The following is a 20,750-nucleotide window of genomic DNA, read 5'->3' on the forward strand; positions in this document are numbered from 1 at the left end:
TCATACCATTGATCCTTGATGAAATGCCACCAATAAATCCCTGTACGAAGTTGCAGCCTGATTATTCAGCAGTAAACAGCTGGCTCCCATCTGAATTTAATCCAGTCTCACTGTGGACCATGGTTTATTTGCCAGCAGTAAACTCCTGGATACTGACCAAGTAACACTGTGGACCCAGGCTGAGTCTCCAGCAATACATTCCTGGAAACAGTTTGAAACTGATTTGATCACACTAGGGATCCTTGCAGAATCACTCATAATGAATTCATGAATAAGCCCTCCTTTATCTCATAAGATGACAGTGTGTATCCAGCCTGATCCACTATTATTAAATCCTTGGACACAGTCTGTAACTGATACACTCACAACATGGATTCTGGTTGAAACTCTAGGAGTAAGTCCCTGGGCACATTATATATTCATATCATGGACTGCTGAAAGACCAACAGTATGCCGGACTCAACCATGGACTCAGGATGAAATTCTAGCAATAAATCCCCAGACAAAAGCTACAGCTGATACAGTCCTTCCATGGAACCAGGCTGAATTTATAGAAGGAAATTCTTGGACAGACACCATCTGAAACTTATGTAGTCACACAGTGGATCCTGAATGATTCTCCAGCAGTAAATTCATGGACACATACAATAGCTGATGCAAACAAGCTGTGGCCCAAGCCTGAACATCCAGTAATAAATCCCTGGACAAAGTCTGTCGCTGATAGTACTATATATACCATGGATTCAAGATGAGTCCCTAGCAACAAAACTATGGACACAGTATGTATCTTATACAACCACACCATGGGCCCACAATGAATCTTCAGCAGTAATCTCTATACACTACCAGTATCTGATAACATCATTCTGAGGACACAGGCTGAGTCTCCAACAGTAAATCCATGGACAGAAGCTGTAACTTCCACAGTTGCACAATGTATCTCCAGCAGTAATTCCATGGAAACAGTCTATACCTTCCATAGTTGTATCTTGGACCAAGGTTGAATGTCCATCAGTAAACGCCTGGACAACATCCATAGCTGATACCATCACACTCTGGAACCAGCCGGCATAAACAGCAAGATACCCATGGATACTGCCTCGGGCTGATACTATCCCACTATGGGCACAGTCTGAATCTCCAGCAGGAAATTTCTGGACACAGCCTATGTATGACACAGACATACCATGGCCTCAGGCTGTATCGCCAGTAGTGGTTAACTGGACAGAACCTGTAGCTGACACATTCACACCATGGACTCAGTTTGGAATTTTTTTTTTTTTTTGAGACGGAGTTTCACTGTTTTTACCCAGGCTGGAGTGCAATGGCACGTTCTCGGCTCACCGCAACCTCCACTTCCTGAGTTCAAACAATTCTCCTGCCTCAGCCTCCCGAGTAGCTGGGACTACAGGCACGCACCACCATGCCCACCTAATTTTTTTGTGTGTTTCTAGTAGAGACGGGGTTTCACCATGTTGACCAGGATGGTCTCGATCTCTTGACCTCGTGATTCCCACCTCGGCCTCCCAAAGTGCTGGCATTACAGGCTTGAGCCACCGTGCCCAACCCCAGTTTGAATTTTTAAGTGTGAAGGCTTGGATCCAATCTGTATCAGATACACTCATACCATGGTCCCAACCTGAATCTTCAGCACTAAAGCATTTGACACAGGCAATAGTTTTTACAATGAAACTACGGAACCAAGTCCATAAATCTCGGGAAACAATATGAAAGTGCTTATGTTCACGTGGTGGACCAAGGCTGAATCTCCAAAAGTAAAAGACTGCACACAGCCTATGCCTGATATAGTAATGCCACTAATTATATAGCTGAATCTGTAGGAGTAAATCCCTCCACAACGCTTGAAACAGAAATTGTCATACTGTGAACCCAGGGTCATTCATTCTAAAATCAGCAATCCCTGCACCTATACTCCAGTTGATGGGGTGACACCATTGGCTAAGAAGGTTTATGTCACAGTAAATCCAGTGATACAGTCAAAAATTGAAATAGTCACATCATGGACCCAGGATCTGTTACCAGCAGTAAATCCCTTAACAGTGCCTATAAGTGGTATAGTCACACTGCACAACATGGCTGTATCTCTAGTAATACTCTCCAGGAGAGAGGCTCTAGCTGATGCAGTGAAAGTATGGACCCAAGCAAAATATCCATCAGTAAACACTTGGAACCAGGCTGAATTTCCAGCTGTAAATCCTGTGATACAGCGTTAGTCTCTAATTGTAACCTGGACAGAGTCTGAATCTCCAGCCCCAAGTCCTTTGTTACAGGCTGAGACTGATACAGTCATACCATGGACCCAGACTGAATCTCTGGTAGTAAATTCCTGGACAAAGCCTGTAGATGATGTACTCACACTGTGTACCCAGCCTATAACTATAGATGATACACTCACGCGGTATACCCAGCCTATAACTGCATCATTAATTTTATTTTCACAAACTCTACACGTTACACTGAAGGCATGGATTCACACTAAATTTCTACCAGTAGTCACCTCAAAAGTTATACCCAGGACCCAGGCTTAATTTCCAGCACTAAATCCCGGGATCCAGCCTGTTGTTTATACAGTCACAATCTGGTCCCAGGTTGTCTCTCCAACAGTAAAGACCTGGGCACAACCTTCATCTAATACAACCACATTATGGTCCCAATCTAAATATCCAGCATTAAATACATGGATACAGTCTGCATTTGATACATACATAGGACTGATCCGATCTAAACCTTTGACAGTAAATCCCTGGATACTACCTACATCTAATACATTAACAGGGTGTATGTCTAGTAGTAAATACGCAGATAGAGGCAATAGCTTCCATAGTCACACCATGGACAAAAGCTTGTTCTTCTAGCAACAAAGCCCTGGACACATCCTGGACCCGATATAGTTGCACTGTGGACCCAGGCTGAATCTTCTGCACTGATTACCTCCACGCAGCCAGTATCCAACACGATTACACCTTGGATGCAGGCCCAGCGTCCAGCAGGAATTTTCTGGACTACGCAGACTGTGTCTGATCTACTTATTTCAAGGACCTATCATGAATCCTTGGCAGCAAATCCAGGAGCATGGGCCATAGTTTCCACAGTGTTTACCACGGACCCAAGCTACCCCTTCAGCAGGAAATTCCTGGACACTACCTGTGTCTGAATCAATCACCACATGGGCCCAGTCTGAATTCCCAGTAATAAACACATTGACCGAGGCTGCAGCTTCCACGGTCACAAAGCAGACTCATGATTTTCCAAATGTAAGTTCTTACACACAGAACGGTTTGGGCACAATGGGGACAATGCTTACAACTGGAGCTAGGACATTGTGGGCACTGCCTGAAGCTAAATTATGTAGAGTTTTAACACAACATCAGCCTGATACCACACAACCTTTGATCCAAGATGAAAATCAAGTGTCTGTTTTATGGACACATCATGAAATTGAAAATATTAATCAATTGGCCGTGTCTGAATTTGGAATACCTATGTCCTGGATAGTGACTGTGCTGCAAGCCGCAAAACCATGGCCCCAGCCTGAAGCACTCGTTAGCAGAACTTTGTTTAAAACTCGAACAGAGAAGATAAAACCCTGAGCTCAGCCAGAATTTGAAACACTAAGCACATTTACTCCATTTGGACCTGGTAAAACAGACCCCAGTGCCAAATATAAAACTACTACATTTATGACAGGGATACAAATCTGAAACTGGTAACTTCTACGCCTGCACCCAACCTGGAGAAGGTACGGTGAGATCCGGACCATTTCTGAAGGTGATACAGTAAAACTGTGGGTGCAGACTGAAGCAGGCTCAACGCACCACTGGACTCAAGCTAAAACGAAGCAAATCCGACCTTTGACTCATGTGCAGTTTCAAGCAGTCAGCCCTTGGACCCTGTCCATGTCTGATACACTATTGAATCATGTTGAAATGGAAACAGCAAAAATGCTTGACTGTGTCGAACATTAATACTGTGAGTCCGTGGTTTCAGACTCAAAACTATATAATTAGAAATGGTATTCAACCTGATTCTCAACCAGTGACTATGTGGTTGCAGCCAGACTGGCAAATATTAAAATCATGGAACCAATCTGAAAAGGATGCAGTCAGACCCTGGACCCAGTCTGAAGGTGATGTTGTCCAGCCTTGGACCTTTGCTGAAACCAGGACAGTCAGATTCTGGACACATTCTGAAACCAGTAAAACAACAGAATGAGCCTGAATCTCAAGCAGTTGGGACATGGCCTGAAGCTGGTAAGTTCACACTTTGGTCCCCAGTGCAAAACGATGCAATTTGGCCCTGGACCCAACTAGAATCTCTAATGACACACTCCTGGAAGCAGAATCAAGTTAGCATAAATTACCCTTGGAATCCACGTGTACCTGTTACAATCAGATCATTGATGTATTCTGAGATTCATGCCTGGACCCACCCTGAAGCCAGTACAGTAATAAGATACTGGTTCCAGACTCACATGAATGCAATAAGACCCTGCAGCGAACTTGAAACTGAAGGATTCCAAATTTGGACACCAAGCCAAGTAATAAAACCTCAAAAGTTGACTGAAATTGACACAGTCGCATCTTGCTTACAGACTCAACATGATACAGTTAGGCCCTGCATTCATCCTGAGAGTCGGTGTCTTGTCTGTCTCCCTGGACCCATGCTGAAGTTGGTATATTTTTTAGCAGTCCAAGAAACAGCTGCTACAAATCGAATGTGGACTCAGCCTGAAACCCAAGCAGTGAGACCCATGATCAAGCAGGAACTGATCTAGTCAGACCCTCATTTTACATTCAAATGAGTAAAGGCAGACCATGGGTTCAATCAAAACCTCAAATGGTCAGTCCCTGCATCCAGCCTGAATCTCATATAGTCAGTCCCTGGATAATTCAACCTTTTATCCAGTCTGAAACCTCCCTGGTAGGATCCCAGCCCACAGTTCTACCTCCAGCAGTCAAACCACGACCCTTGCTTAAAGAACACTCATGTCTTGGATACTGCCTGGAACCCAAGCAGACAGACCCTTGACCCAGTCTGAAGCTGATACTGAGTCCCTTGCTGTTTTCAAAGCTGTCAAAGTGAGAATGTGGATCCAGCCTGAAAGAGAAATACTAAGACCCAGAACCCGTTATAATAAGCCTGACATAACTGCATCATTTTCACCTCCTGACATTGAGCCTAATGGAGGAACACTATTAAAGAGTCATTTCGGCTTCCTATCTAAACGTGTACCCTTTCTGCCTGTAAAATCTGTTTCTTCCCCAGATCAGTATTTTGTAGCTTTGTCAACTGACGTAATTGCCACAGAAAGCCAAGATAAAATCGATTCTCTGCAACCAAGCCCACTTAGAAGTGTTTGGCTTCCTAGGTTTGTTTGCCAGCACTATGGCAGGAAATTAAAAATAACAAGACAGAAGAAAGGCCTGACCTCCATTCTACCTCTCTTACCTCTCTTTCTTCCTCCTTTTCCTTTCTTATCTCTTGTTCTCTTCCATCTCCAAGGACACTGTCTCCTTCCTGTTCAGTCTTTTCTTCTTGCACCTGTCCTTCATTGTGCATTTTCCCATCTTGCTCAGTTTTTTCTCCTGTGGACTTCTCTCCTCTTCTCCCATCCATAGCCTCTTCTGCTAATCCTCTTCAGGAAATATCTTCCTCAACATTTACTGACGAGTCCATTCTTCCTCATTCTTTATCATCCTTGCATGCTGCTCCAGCCACACTTTTAACAAAACAACGTCTCCTGATGCCTGGATCTCAATCCGGACACGAGCCTGGACAACAACCTCTTAGGCATTCAGAAGTCAAGGTTTCCCTGGCTGAGTGTCAACCAGCTGTGATCTGGAAAGAAAGTTTCCAGGCTTTCTGGCTCTTCAAGATGGCAGTTGTTTGTCATGAAACCACGGGCAAGTTTAGTCAGGCCATATGTTTGCGTTAACGTACTTGGTAGTAAGACTCTTTTTGAAGACCAAAACTGGAGTTTGTAAAATCAGAGGTTATGTTCTCAGATCTTTGCAATAGCAAAATTTACATTATTGTATGATTCATCAGAGATGTCTAAATATTTAGAGAATATCTTATTTTAGACAAACAGGGCTTATGAGCTGTGTTTTATAAACACAATTCTATTCTGAAACAGTACTTTAAGGATAGTCTTACTTCTTACACATGGTATTATCGGTACCTTAAAAACAGTCTTACTGCTAAGAAATGGCGTACTACTCCACTTGAGGTATATACACATATACAGACATTTTTGGATAACAATAATACTATGATATTTTGGATACTAATATTTCAAATGTCAATAATGCATATGTGGGTGTTTGTGTGTGTCTATATATATATACACACACATATATGCATGTATGTATATGTGTATATATATGCATGTATGTATATGTGTGTATATATATGCATATATGTATGTGTGTATACATATGCATATACGTATATGTGTGTGTGTATATCTATATATACAAATTAAATTATTATTTGAAAGAAAAGTCTGCAGATCACCTTAGTGCTATACCTAAAATTGTAGGGTAAATAATGTGTCTTTCCAAGTATTTTCTCAGAAATGAAGATACAGAATTTTCCAGCATTTTCCTAAAAACCTAAAATTAGATTTCAGAGAAAGGAGTCTATTAACACTAATCTTACTGTATCCCACATGCGGATCCCTTCCGCAGACTGTGCATCACACCCTGGTCTTATCTCGAACTGTCCCGACTGCTGGGAGGCAGAAATTGGTGACTTCCCTTGGATAGTTTCTGTGCAGCTGTCTTTCTCTCATTTCTGTGCTGGCTCCATACTAAATGAACAGTGGATCCTTAGCACAGCTAGATGTGCCAATTTAATGTAACTCTGAGTAATTCATTGCAAGATTAAGACACTATTATAAAGAAATTAAAGCATTGAGATTATTAATGAATATATTTCTCTTTTATTAATATATTTGTGTGTGTGTGTGTGTGTGTGTCTCACTCTATTATCTATACGTGGAGTGGGTATCTATACGTGGGAGGCTACTTGACTCACAGTAGCCTCAAACTCCAAACATTAAAGGACCCTCTGACCTCAGTCTCCTGAGCACCTGGAACCACAGGCATACACCACTGTATTTGCGTATTTACTTATTTATTTATTTATTTTGCATGGATGCAGTCTCTCCAAGTTGCCCATCTGGTCTCCAATTATGCTTGAAAATTGTTTACAAACTGCTATTTGTGCTTTAGTGCTTATTTGAACTTCATCTGTTTCACATGACGTCCAGCGCTTTTTTCATATTGAAACAGGGAAACATTAAGACTCTTTTCTGATTGTTTTTTCCCAGAAAAAAAACTCAACAGCCCTGGCCCTGATCCAAGTGGGGCCTATTGATCTCCAGGATCCCGCCCAAGCTCAGACTGTCAACACTGATCACGCCATGCCCTAACTAGGTACGATGGGACCTCTAGGACCTGGGTTGATCTTCCTGAAGCAGCCTCTTCATTTTCAACCCCTACTGCCTCCTATATGGCTAGCTCAAAGTCTGAAACAAGAGAAAAATATACAACTATATGACTGTTGGCTACCCAGTTGGTCCCTTATGAGGGGTGAGTATTGAAGAAGACAGTGGGATGGAAGAGCAGCATCTTTAAAAAGATAATAGTATCCTCCCTTGAATAATACAAGATTTTGTCTTTCCTGTCACCATACTCTTCCTCTACTATCTAGGCTAAAGTTAAAAATAAACAAACACAAAGATCTTTTCTCTGTTTTCCATCATGAAGTCCTGGAGTTCTGCAAAAAAAGGCATCTGAGCGTCCTACGAGTCAGCCCTTGTGCCCAATTCTGGCCCAAGCTGAATGAATTCACTTTCTGTGTGAAGGCAAAAAAAAAAAAAAAAAAGCTACAGGGGAGGCTGGCTGTAAGATGACAAATTCATGGGGTGGGGATATCAGGGAGAAAGAGGAATAACTGAAACACCAAGAGTTACTTCTGGCCCTCCCTCAAAATAATTATCGATATCTTGTTTCTGTTTTCTTTCAGGGTGACCTGGGGCACCTTTGGCGTGCCATCTACAGCAAAAGGACGCTTGGGTGCAAGTGGGAATCTTGACTCAGTTGATGAGCACTGCACAAAGCCCTGTGTCTTCAGGCAAGTCCACTCTTTCCTTTTCTGGCTCCAGGGAGTGATACGGCCTAGCCATGCACACTGGTACCAGCAAGGGCCCATGACTGTCTCTGGTTCCACGTCTCTTGCACTCTCCACCTCCGAAAATGCCTCAGCTATCACCTCCACTCCTGCTTCTATTCGGCCGCCGTTCATCTCTCTGCCACAGCGTCAGGGTAAGGCTCAAAAACTTGGTAGGGGAAGTAGAAAAAGAAGAGAAAAAGAAACTTGGTAGGGGAGATAGATAGAAAAGAACAGAGGAAAGGAGAGGGAAAGCTCTTCCTGAGAAATGCATGAGATTTCTATCTACCAAATCTTAGAAATTAATTTCTCATGGCTTACAAAGACATTTCATGCCTTAAATATGATTTAATTTCCACAGTATTTTTGTATCATCAAGATTAGGATATAGATCATATGACTTGATTTTATTATAGTTACCTTAATTGTTTACTCTGATACTAGAAAGTAGAATGGATTGAACAAGTTCTTATGGCAAAGGATGAATAGGGCTAACATTATGACTCACTCTCCTAACACAAAGTTATTTCTTCACTACCACATAGTACCTTACGTTTGTAATAGAATTCTTCTAAAATAATGTAATTTTCAGTTAAAGATATTCTGATGTTTGGAAAAAGAATAGGAGTTGGTAAATAAAGTGTTTTAGTTGTCAATGTAGTAGAATGTGTTACATTGTGATGATCATTTTTCTCCTGCCATTGGCTGCTAGAAGAAAAACCAAAAACTATTAGCAATGACTGTTTCACATTCCTTTATTTCCAGTTATTTCCTTGGAAATTCAAGGATCTCTTTTGGTCTCCTGTATTAAATTTTTACTTAACCACAGCTATTTTATAGCTACCTCCTATTGCCCTAGCTACAGTGAATACTGCATTTAAAATACAAAGTAGGCTGAAATAATTTGCTCACATCCTCGAAAGTCTAATTCAATGACAACTACACTGAAGATGTTAGTTATGCTTCTTATTTCATCTATTTTATTATCCCTTCTATTGACAAATTACGTTCTCATTTTATCTCGATATATTTATTGACCAGCATTGCCTCAACTCAGTTTTCTGAGGAACTCTAAAATATTCATGAAAATATGACCTCCTTCCTGAACCTCAAACTTGAATTTTCATTTAAAGTCTTGGTCTGATATCTCCCTAAGATTATCAGTTTAGTAAGACAAACCCCCTCCAATTGGGGGAAAGGTGACTTATCTCCAAATTTTTCACGTTTCTAATTTCTTCAAATTTAATTATTTTTTTGTGGTCTACCTACTTCAAGAACTTTCACGTACTTACATAAATGTTGCAGTGGGGGAGAAAGGTGGAATGACTCCTAACATTTCAGCTAAACAAATGTAAGCTAAGACATAAAGAAATTATAAACTTGGAAAAAGAGTAAGAGGAACACTTTTTTTTTCAAGAAATATGCACTAACCAAAAATAGGCAGACATTCGTTTTTTGCTAGTCATATTTAAAGATGCTTACCTGGTTTTGCAGAAATAGGAGGTGTCAGAGTTGCCCGATATTTGTGCACTACTGTTGGGGTTACCATCCGCGGGGTCTGTCCTGCTGACCTGACTCAGCCATGGATGACTGAAGTATACTGACACATAGATATTATGTCTTGCCAGTTTGGCTAAGGGTCCATGGCCTCTTAAAGACTCCCTGGAGAGCACTATAACAGTTGCAACTGTCGCCCCACACTCCCACCAGCCAGTGAGACTCACTTTTAGTTAGTAAAGTTTAATTGACAAATTAAACTTGAGTCAACACCACCATATGTTAAAAGTGCAGGTTTTGATGCCCACAGTAAACAGCATTACATGGTAATCTTCCTGGTCGACCTCTCCTTGAGAGGGCCATCCAGCTCAGAAGTTACTTTTAAAACCACATGAGTAAACAAGATATTAACTAAACTGCCCCATTAAACCTTAGCTATTTGCTTTGCTTATTAAATAAATTTTAAAAGAATTTAGGCTGCTTTCAGCCAAAAACTACAGAAAAAAGAAAAACCCTTAGGTCTTCCAAAGGGGTTTGCGACACTATTCAATAACTTTCTCTAAATATTTTCGCTTAGTATTTGTGCCACCACCCTGAGTGAATTCCTACAAGGAGGGATGGAAAACTTTAAAAAATGGTCTACAGATTAACTGTGCTTATTTTTCCCCTCAGTTTTGGCAAATCACATTTCTCTGTGATATGCCATGCCTTGGCAGGCTGTGATCATCAGCTGTGGCAGTCAGATCTGCAGTGGTTCCACAATTAGTAGCTCTTGGGTTCTCACAGCTGCCCACTGTGTCCGGAACATGTAGGTTTGTGCGCCTCTTCCTATACCCTATAATTCATTATCCCTTAATTATATTGCTGAAGGATTCTCCGTGCAAATTAACTTCCGTAGTGCGAAACTGCTATTTGTACATGAGTGCTTACTTGAACTTCATCTGATTCACACGACCTCGCGGGCTTTTTTCACATCGAAATGTGGAAATAATAAAACTCTTTCTTGATTGTTTTTCTGAGAAAAATCTCACAAGCCCCGGCCCTGGTTCAAGTGGTCCATCTCACTTACACAGAAAACTTTCTTGTTTTAGGCTAAAAATAAATTGCCTCTCTGTGTTTGGCTAATTGGTACTTCTGTTGGTTAATTCCTCTGCAATCCCATTGTGTGTGGACTCTCCATTCATAAACTTCCGATTTCTCTGATGAACTCGGAACCTGCCTACTGTATCATGGCTAAAAATATATGCTGGAAATCCTGGTGTCGTCTTGAAGGGTTCAGGTTTTCCAGTGGATGTACTTTAATTACCTTTGCCTACATACACAGGAATCTTGAAGGCACTGCTGTGACACTGGGCCTGAGGTACCCAGGAGCATCCCTGAGACTTGTTAAGGTGTCTACCATTTAACTGCATGAGAGATTCCGGATGGGGAGTGGGGCAGCAAGGAATGACCTGGCATTACTTCTCCTTCAAGAGGTCCAGACTCCCACTCAGCTCTTAGCACCCTTGGGCTATCTGAAGAACCTGAATGGTGCAGAATGCTGGCTCGCTGGGCCACGAAATCTTATTCCAGGTCAGCGGTTACTTTTCTCATTAGGGTAGTAGCTCAAAGACATGAGGTTCATATTCTTAATATTATGGTTCAGAGAATAACTATGAGTACAACTGTATTCATTATTAACTATAATGCATTTAATCCTCATCAGATACCCACTAGGAAATTTGTATATGTTTTATAGGACGATGATAGTGATGATAACGTCACAGGAATTCAGATCTGAAAAAAATTATATGAAAATCTTTCTCTGTACAGTCAAGTTTTATAAACCAAAGTAGAGATGATTTGATTCCCAACTCGGCCAACTTTTGGACAAAGGAAAAACAGGAGTTTTGTTATTTTGTTTCTTTTTACCTTTACATGAAAATGAAGTGGAACTTCACTCGGAATTTCAAATTGCATAATTTAAACTTGACTTGTTAATTTTGAAGAGTGGCATCTATAAAGCGATGAAAATGTGAGTAGGCTGTCCGCAGTGGCTGAGCTATGGATAGTTCCAGCACTGTGGCAGATTTAACTAGGAGGAGCCTTTCAGCCCAGGAGTTTGATACCATCTTGGGAGATATAGGAAGACTTCACCTAAGGAAAATAATCAGGGATGATGTTGCACAGCTATGTGGCTATGTGGGAAGCTGAGGCAGGTGGATAGCTTGCACCCAGGAGGTCAAGGCTGCAGTGAGCCAAGACTATGCCAATCCACTCCAACCTGGGTGTAAAAGCAAGAACTTATCTCAAAAAAAAGCAAGAAAAAATGCCAGGCGTGGTGCCAACAATTTGGGAGGGTGAGGCGGGTGGATCCCCTAAGGTCAAAAGTTCGAGACCAGTCTGACCAACATGGGGGAAAACCCATCTCTACTAAAAATACAAAATTAGTCAGGTACGGTGGTGTGTTCCTGTAATCTCCGCTACTCAGAAGGTTAAGGCAGGAGAATTGTTTGAACCCAGGAAGTGGAGGTTGCAGTGAGCTGAGATCACGCCACTGCACTCCAGCTTGGGTGACAGAGCAGTACTCAATCTCAAAAAAAAAAAAAAAAAAAAAAGACTAGAAAAAGAATGAAATACATTAATGTAGGGTATAAAATAATAATGATAAAATAAACTGAATTTCTTTGTATAAGTTACAGATGCAAATGTGTTTACAGGACATTAGGAATAAGACAAATCGTGGTCTCATCTCAATGCTTAGTGTTTACATGTAACGTATGTTCTTTGGGATAGTTATAGTCCATTTGTCTTTCTAGGAGAGACCGATGAGAGTCCAGGATGTTAAAGATGCAAGTGATGGAAGCTTCAAGTTGTGCCCATCTGTACCCTGACATAGGCAGTTCTGTCCTTTGCTTCATCACTCAGGCCAAAGACTCTGATGCAAATGTGGTATGCGGTCATTCTTTTTGTCTTTTAACAGGTTAGAAACTATCACTTTGTTTCTGTATAAATGGATATAGAGCCTATGCCTAAATGAGAAGTACAAATGAATCATTGATCAGTAGGAATAAATTTTCAAATTCTTTAATTACAGAACAAACTTTCTGAAAAAAACCTTTGTTAATATCTGAGTTTTCTTACATGGGTTGTTAATCTCTAGCCATGCTAAATCACTAGTATGCTGCTCTTCAAACAAAATAGATATTTTACATAATTCCCTTATTCTAATAATTCTATCTTTATACCTCAGAGCTTAAGGTGAGCTTAACATTTTCCGTTTCCCTAGTGAAAATAACGTTTTAAGGATTAGTTGTCAGTGATATTTTTGAATGTATTTGATCAGGATAATTTACCTATGCACTTAACTGATGTCTCCCTTTCTTCTGAATAGATCCTTATTATCCACTTAAATTTAAATCTAAGTTTTAGAAGTTGGGATAGAGTTTAAATCCAAATTCTGTGTTTGAATTCACAGGAGTCGGTGAGTCCAGGAAGTGCCATTATGTGCAGGCCAATAACTGGCTATGGCAGTTGGAGGCAAATAGGCTTCGCCAGTCTCAAAGCCCTAGCTACTATAGTGAGTCCACAGCTCCCTGGATCTTATCTACGTCAGCAAAAGAAGGCCACCCAGTAAGCCAGGCCTCGGGTAGAAACTGCTCATTCATCTACTCTCCTTAAACAGCCAAACTCATTGCCACTTTCTTCAGCAATAATTACTGCAGCCCAGAGACTTTGGTAGCCTAGCGACTATAACTAGTCACGCTACAGTCTGGTCACAGTCTGATAAAACCCCAGAGCAACAAAAGCTAAAATATTGACTTAAGCCTTCTAAAATCTCTCTAAACATACATTCAATAAATATGGTGTTTCTTCATAACAACTGCCGTGTTATTACTTCCTAAACTAACGCATGGCCTTGGATTGTTTCCATTTCATTCTTGAAAACGATTCACGAGTGTGTCTTTAACATGAACGTGAATACAGGATTTCATTTCTCTGCAAATAGCGTTTTCAAAACGATGTGAATTAAAAATGCAAACACTGCGAAATTGTACTTCTGAACTTCACTGGTCTTTCAGATTATATTTTCACACCTACTCACTCACACGAATTTTCATATCTGCACGTTCTCCTCAGGTGGGGGAAAATAGTATCAGAGTTCCTGAAGAATTTATGAAGGAAAGAATGACAGTGCTACCCAAGCAAGGTTCAACCTATTTGCAGCACTGTATTCAGTGAATGAAAACATTGCTTTTCAAATCCTACTAAAGTAGTGAGTCAATAGATAAAATATTACAATCACTCTACAATATGTGTACGTGAAGAATACAGAACAAGAGTTAAAATACGTAAACAAACAAATGAGGCCGGGCATGGTGGCTCATGCCTTTAAATCCCGGCATTTTGGGAGGCCCAGGTGGGTGGATCACTTGAGGTCAGGGGTTCGAGACCAGCCTGCCAAACATAGTGAAACCCCATCTTGACTAAAATGACAAAAATTAGCTGGGCATGGTGGCACGCACCCGTAATCCCAGCTCCTCAGCGGGCTGAGGCAGGGGAATTGCTTGAAGCTGGGAGGGGGACGTTGCAGTGAGCTGAGATCACACCACTACACTCCAGCCAGCCTGAGCAACAGAGTGAGACTCCATCTGAAAAAATAAACATAAGTTCATATTCTGTTCACGAAAAAGTGCTCACAGGCAAACTCACATATCCAACAGGAAAATTTTAAAAAAATCCTTTGAAACAAACATTCCACAAGAGGCAAGTAAGAAAACAAATATACATCACAAATAATAAACAGAGCCACAGGGGAAAGAAGTTAAAAATGTACAAGTAAGTACTCTAAAGGAATCTGCAGGTCACTCAAAACTTTTCTTGAGTCTATTTCCCTATATTATCATATTATCAGCCAAGCAGCTGAAGAAGCTCAGGTTGTTGGTGTCCCGCCTGCCTGCAGATGGGGGCTTCACCCTCATGAACCTAGAGCCACTGGAGTGCAGTGGAATCAACCACCCTGTATCCTGGAGAGAGGGGAGTGGGGAAGGCTCATGCCAGGCCTAGCCTCTCACGCACCACTTCCCCTGGGGAGCCTGGAGGCACTACTTACCTAGGACACCAAGGGGATACTCCTTAATGATCACCGCACGGACGAAGTAAAGGTTGTGAGGAAAGGAGAACTTCATCCTGCTGCTGGTACCTGGGATGGCTGAGTTCCTCCACCTGCCTGGTGACGAAGGGAGAAGGAGTAGGGCCACAAAGAGACCATTTCAGCTACCTGGGCTGAAGCGGCCTGCCAGCTGCTGGAGAGAAGCAGGCATTTCCTCCACCCAGCTCGCCCCTCCCCCCAGAAACCCCACCCCCGCACCCGGATCCAGGCCGACCCCTGAGTCCTGACCTCTCCCCCAGACCTAGGCTTCCCAGCCTGACCTGCAAATCCATCATGTAGCTAAGCAAGTAAGCCAGACTGTATGGTGGCTTGCGATCTGGGGGGGAAATATCTGGCTGTGCTGCACAATCTGCCTCTGCTCAAAGAGCCTCCAGATGATTGAGTGAATGTCCCATAAAACACAGTGGAACTCTGCAAGAGGGCAGAGAGTGTGGGGCAGGGGTCTCCGGCAGACCTTGGGCCTGGCACCCTTTCTTGGTGGTCCTCTGACTGTGTCCGGCGTGGGGGCACTTCACGGCTGTGGTGGACTTGGGCGTGGGTGGAACGAGGCCGAGAAAGCCTACGCTGTCCAGGGGCCACCCACGGAAGAAGTGGTCAGGAGGTTAGGGGGCGGGCTGGGTGGTATGAGGCGGCTGCTTCCTCAGGATTCCGGAGCCGCACGAGGCCCTCGTGTGCTGGCTGCTGAACAGGGTCTGATGCTCTCTGGCTGTATGGTGTTCTCCTCTCCCGAACTCCCTGAGGGGTGGATGACTCCCCATGAGGAAACCGCTGAGGGTAGAAGGGGCTGCAGGGCTGTGCCTGGTGCTCCCCAAGGGGCTCTCGTGGGTGCGGCGGAGGTTATCTATGCTCCCAAGGGGCCTACGACACCCCTTTGGGGGCAGGGCCAGCAAAAGGGAGGAGAGCGTGTCTGGGGAGCTGGTGCCTGCCTTGCAGAGGAGGGCAGCCCCGTGTCCCAGGAACCCGAGTCTTGAAACCTGCAAGGATATGGGTCTCCCCAGAAGCCGGAGATGCCCTGCCATCTGGGGCATTAACGGAGCCCAGCTCCGATTGAAGGACCTCCGGCGAGTCCGTTGCCAGCCAGTGCTTGCTGGGGCCAGGGCTAGGCTGGGCCCGCTGGTCCACCTGCTGCCGCTCCTCGGTGTTAGCCCCCTCCTCGGCCACCGCGTCCACGTCCACCATTACGTCGTCCACCACCACGTCGTCCACCACCAGCACTGCCTCCTCCCGCACGGCTGCCTCCTAGCTCCTCGCCCCAGCCGCCCACCCTTGCAGAGCCTCCAGCCTGAACTCGGCCCCTCCTGGGGGCGCTCACAGACCATGCCCTGCGGCGTCCTCCCCAAGACCCCGGCAGCCCTAGACTCCCCTGCTGAGAACCCCGTGCCGTGCCTACCTGGACCCAGGGTTCCTGGGGAGCCCCACCCGGCTGGCTGCCCTAGGCACTTGCCGTGGGGCCCAGGTCCCCAACAGGAGCCAGGTCCCCAACCGGGGCCCAGGAGCAGGAGGCGGAGGCCCTGGTCTTACAGAGCCCAGCCAGCAGGTACCACGGCCGCTGCTGCGCTTGCGGTAGCCTCTGGGTCCACAAGGTGTGTCCAGGGCACTGGACGCCAGGTGCTTTGGAATGCTCCTGCGAGTCCAGCATCCTCAGGGAGGAAGCAAGGTACTCGGAGCCTGTATGCGCCTAGACCTGCAGGAGTCCGAGCGAGAGTTTCCACCTCTGGAGCAGACAAATTCCACTCCAGCAAGATATTAGGCAACTTTCCTTCCAGGCGCCTGCCCCGCCCCACTTCCTCAAGCCTCTCCGCAGCCCTCGCCCCAGCAGCCAGCGCTGGTGCCTCTCTCTCTCCTCTCGATCTTGGATCTTGGAATACTCAGTACCATCTACCTGGCCTGCCGAACGAACTGAGATGCTTCATGTGTTCCCTGTGGATCAATGGCCTGCCACACTCATGATGGCAGTTAGGGCACAGGGCTTCCATGCCCACAATTCCAAAGGGCGGGCAGCCCGCGTGTGCCCGCACACACCGCCGCCTGCCGCGAGCTCCCAGGGCTTCTCACCCAGGCTTACCCGAGGAGGCTGCGGCTGCAGGCCCAGCCGGGGGCGTGGCTTCCATGGACACGCCCACCGCCCTGGCACTGACTGGCCGCCGGGAGAGGCCTACAGCCTGCTTCCAGCTCGGCCACCCATTTGGAGGCAGTTGGCCACGGGTTCGCCCGGAAAGTCCTGCGCATGCGCGCTGGGGGTCCGCCAAGCCACGCCCAGGCTCCCGTAAGCGCGGCAGAGTAACGGGTTGGCGGCGGGGGGCCCGGCGGCGCCTGGAAGTCCCGCGCATGCGCCCTGGGCGTCCGCCAAGCCACCCGCAGGCTCCAGTAAGGGAAGCAGAGCAAGTAGGACGCCTTGAGGGAGGAGGAGGAGGAGGCGGTGCTGGTGGTGGAGGACGACATAATGGCGGAAGTGGAAGCGGCGGCCGAGGAGGAAGCCGATGTCGAGCGGGAGCGGCAGGACAAAGGGGCACAGCCGGGGCCTGGGCCCCTGACGCCAGAGTCCGCACTGGACGAGCTCCGGGCTGTTCAGGTGGAGCTGGAGCCTGTTAACGCCCGAGCCAGGAGGGCCTTTTCTCAGCAGAGGGAAAAGCTGGAGCGCAGGCGCAAGCCCCACCTGGATCGCAGAGGCGCCATCATCCGGGGCATCCCCGGCTTCTGGGCCAATGTCGTATCCTTTTCAGCACTTTTTCTGTTCGTCCGGTTGAAAGATGCTCTAGGGGAACTGTAAATAACTTAGGGGCAGCTCAGCATGGATATGTCTATTCTGGAAACAACGGTGAGTTGCGAGATGCGAGTTGCGGCGTGAAAGTCTGGCTTTAGAAGGCCGGAGCGGTCGCAGGTACTGTTTTCCTGCCTGCGGGCGGCACAGAAACCCTTCGAGATGCCGAGCAGCAGGTGGTTGAGTCATCCTTTTGAAGAGCAGAAGCGAGTTCTCCCCAGCAGAGTTTCTTTTTCGGAGAATCAAGCTACTGATAAGGGAGTGTGATCGCTCCCCCTTGCCAGTCAGATCTGGGACAGGACATTTTCGGGTATAAGCTGGCTCTGCCCCTCCTGAGACGCCAGCAGCCCTCTGCAGATTGCCCCAGTCAGCCTCAGAATTATACACGCTCCGAGAACCCACGAGGCCTTAATTCCGGGCAGGGGGTGGGGAAATGAAGGTCACACACTGAAGCAGATCTCAGAAATCCCGTACCCCAGCCTTAGAGCTTCTTCCGTGTTCCTTCTGGCTCTTAGACCTGCTTCCCTGTTGCTTGTACCTCTTCCTTCCATCCCTGTAAAGGCTCTTTGACCTAATTCAGATTGCAAACCACCCCCAGATGTCAGCCCTGATCACTGACCAAGATGTACGCATGCTTAGCTACATGATCAACTTGGAGGTGAGGCCACGAGGACTGAGGCTAGAAGGTTTAGTGGGGAGGGGGAAGGGAAGCAACTCCTTGCTGTCAGCAACAGTGGGCACCTCACCTGGAAAGATACGTAAGCTTTCTCCACTTTGTCCTGACAGGTGAAAGAAACAAAGCAACCTATTCACGTCTGCAAGATCATGTTGTTCTTTCGGAGCAACCCCTACTTCCAGAATAACGTGGTTACCAAGGAGTATCTCGTGAACCTCACAGGTGACTGGTGGCTCCCAGGAGGGGCAGTGGAAGGAAGGTGGTGGGTAGGTGGATGGATCATTGCCAACGTGATCCAGCCCACTTCCCACAAAATCCCCTCTCTGTAGAATACAGGCCTTCTCATTCCACTCCAGTTCAGTGGCATCAGCGTTATGAACGTGTGGCCTACCGCCGCAGACACCAGAACAGCAGCCTTAACTTCTTCAACTGGTTTTCTGACCACAACTTCGCAGGATCTAACAGGATCGCTGAGGTGGGTCCTCGCTGGAAAACATCAGGAATGACCCCGGTGTGTTCCCAGCTGCTTGGCTCACCAGTCTCAGCCCTGATGAGGCCTTTCCCAATTGATTCCTGTGATAGATCCTAAGTAAGGACCTGTGGCGCAATCCCCTGCAATACTACACGAGGACCAGGCCACCCGAAGAGGGAACAGAGATTTCAGGTAAGCCGTTCAGTTGGAGCTAGAGCTGACTGATCCTCAGGATGAGGAAGGTGGACATGCCTGTATGCAGGGAGCCTGGACGCTGCATTCGGAAATGTAGAAATTGAGGCTCCTTTCATACACGTAGGAATACCTCGACAGGGAGACAGAGAGTGACAGAATCCAGTACATCCAGGGCATTTGGGCTCAAAGAGGCACATCAGAGACGGCACTGCAAGGCAGGTTAGAGCTGGGGAGTCTTAAGCCCAGCCAAGCATAGTCGCTGTCCAGACTCACTGAGAAGTGAAGCTGAATCATTACCTTCAATTTGTGGCACTTGTTTCCATGGCTGCCAACCCCACTGGCAGTCATCCTACCAGCCCCTTAAGATTGGGCTCCCTGGATATGCCTCCTTGCCACAAACCACAATGACTGTTTAGACTGCTGTTCTTATACTATAGCCCGATCAGATTTCTGTGTGCTCTTACTGTCCCAGAAAATCACCAGAGAGGTGATTATGCATTCACCTATAAAAGAAGAACATGTGAACTCAACGCATAAGTGAACGTCAAGATTTCCATCATCCTTGTCTAGCTTAATGTGCTTAATGTGTCTTATGATACCCCAAACAAAGGACTGTGGAGGTACCTCATCCCAGCACACTGGGCCCTGGATATCTTAGTGCACATTATCCCCTTTCCTTGAACCACTGCTGCTTCTGCAGCACAAAGCAAGCCTCCAGCTGCACTGTCTTTGCTTTCTTTTGCCTCTCCAACTCTGTCCTCTTGGAAGAATCCCAGATTGCGCCACACCCAGTCACTGTTGTTAGCTGACTTCCGTCACAGGGAGAAAATGCTGGCAGTGGGGCAGGTATGACAGAGAACAGCTGGTAACATATGGTAGGAGGAAGTTTAGGAGATCACAAACGGGGAAGGGGTAGTCTTTTCTGGGCGGGCCCTAAAATTAAAGCATTTAAAACTATTGCTCAGAGGAAATGCATTTTGACACGCAGTTGTGTTTCTTTAGGGGACTCCCATTTTTCGGGTTGAATATGATGGTGCGTCGGACTTCACCTGAAACGGCAGAACTCCTGAAAAGTTACTACATTATTCAGGATGTCAGTACTCAACATGGTCTTATGCACAGGAAGCAAAAGAAAGACAGATCCTGTCATAGAAAAATGCAGATAGGAAGAGGGGGTAAACTTGGATTTCATGGAGTGAAAATAAACACTGTCAAGGACGTGTGACTCTTGTGTGTGTGTGTCTGTGGGCGGGGGGGAGGGTTGTGTGGGTCTGTGTGTGTGTGTGTGTGTGTGTGTGTGTGTGTGTACCCAGTGGATTCCATGTGTTTCATTCTCTGCATCATCTGCAGTGGAGACGGGCCGCTAAAGTTATAGAGTGACTGGGTGTGGCGCATTTTGGGATTCTTCCTAGAAGCCAGAGTTGGAGAGGCAAAAGAAAGCAAAGGAAGTGCAGTTGGAGGCTTGCTTTGTGCTGCAAAAGCAGCAGTGGTTCAAGGAAAGGGGATAGTGCGCACCAAGATATCCAGGGCCCAGTTTGCTGGGCGGAGGTACCTCCACAGTCCTTTGTTTGGGGTATCATAAGACACATTAAGCTAGACAAGGATGATGGGAATCTTGAAGTTCACTTGTGCGTTGAGTTCACATGTTCTTGTTTTATTGGTGAATGCATAATCACCTCTCTGGTGATTTTCTGGGACAATCATCCTCTCGGGTCCCAGCAACATGGTAAGAAATGCGCATGTGAGGTGTGTGTAGGGACTGTGAGAAAGGATACAGACGCATGTGGGAAGGCATTTGGGA

General features: G+C 45.7%; 1 protein-coding gene and 1 long non-coding RNA gene across 3 annotated transcripts; both read left to right on the plus strand.

Moving 5' to 3' along the window:
- The first annotated feature begins 10,745 nt into the window (after positions 1 to 10,745).
- Positions 10,746 to 13,514, plus strand: LOC144581328 (uncharacterized). The gene is made up of 3 exons (XR_013531942.1): positions 10,746 to 11,265; positions 12,492 to 12,624; positions 13,151 to 13,514. It is a non-coding gene; the product is annotated as an uncharacterized LOC144581328 (long non-coding RNA).
- A 3,676-nt stretch (positions 13,515 to 17,190) lies between these two features.
- On the plus strand, positions 17,191 to 20,173 carry LOC144581327 (testis-specific Y-encoded protein 3-like). 2 transcript variants are annotated; one of them, XM_078364513.1, is made up of 6 exons: positions 17,191 to 17,555; positions 18,187 to 18,264; positions 18,393 to 18,504; positions 18,612 to 18,757; positions 18,865 to 18,946; positions 19,952 to 20,173. In XM_078364513.1, exons 1-6 carry the CDS (start codon positions 17,289 to 17,291, stop codon positions 19,972 to 19,974), a joined length of 708 nt encoding a protein of 235 aa, XP_078220639.1. In that variant the 5' UTR covers positions 17,191 to 17,288; the 3' UTR covers positions 19,975 to 20,173. The 2 variants fall into 2 exon arrangements, with proteins under 2 accessions (XP_078220639.1, XP_078220640.1); XM_078364514.1 differs by having other exon boundaries at positions 18,639 to 18,757; positions 19,952 to 20,165.
- The last annotated feature ends 577 nt before the right edge of the window (positions 20,174 to 20,750 follow it).

Source organism: Callithrix jacchus, chromosome Y (assembly GCF_049354715.1).
Source record: "Callithrix jacchus isolate 240 chromosome Y, calJac240_pri, whole genome shotgun sequence".
Taxonomy (NCBI): domain Eukaryota; kingdom Metazoa; phylum Chordata; class Mammalia; order Primates; family Cebidae; genus Callithrix; species Callithrix jacchus.

Excerpts from the sequence above, each read along its gene's own strand:
- LOC144581327 (XM_078364513.1), top strand. The coding sequence starts at position 17,289 with ATGGCGGAAGTGGAAGCGGCGGCCGAGGAGGAAGCCGATGTCGAGCGG. Across the intron at positions 18,265-18,392 it reads GCTACATGATCAACTTGGAG|GTGAAAGAAACAAAGCAACC; the intron begins GTGAGGCCACGA and ends TTGTCCTGACAG. Across the intron at positions 18,947-19,951 it reads AGAGGGAACAGAGATTTCAG|GGGACTCCCATTTTTCGGGT; the intron begins GTAAGCCGTTCA and ends GTGTTTCTTTAG.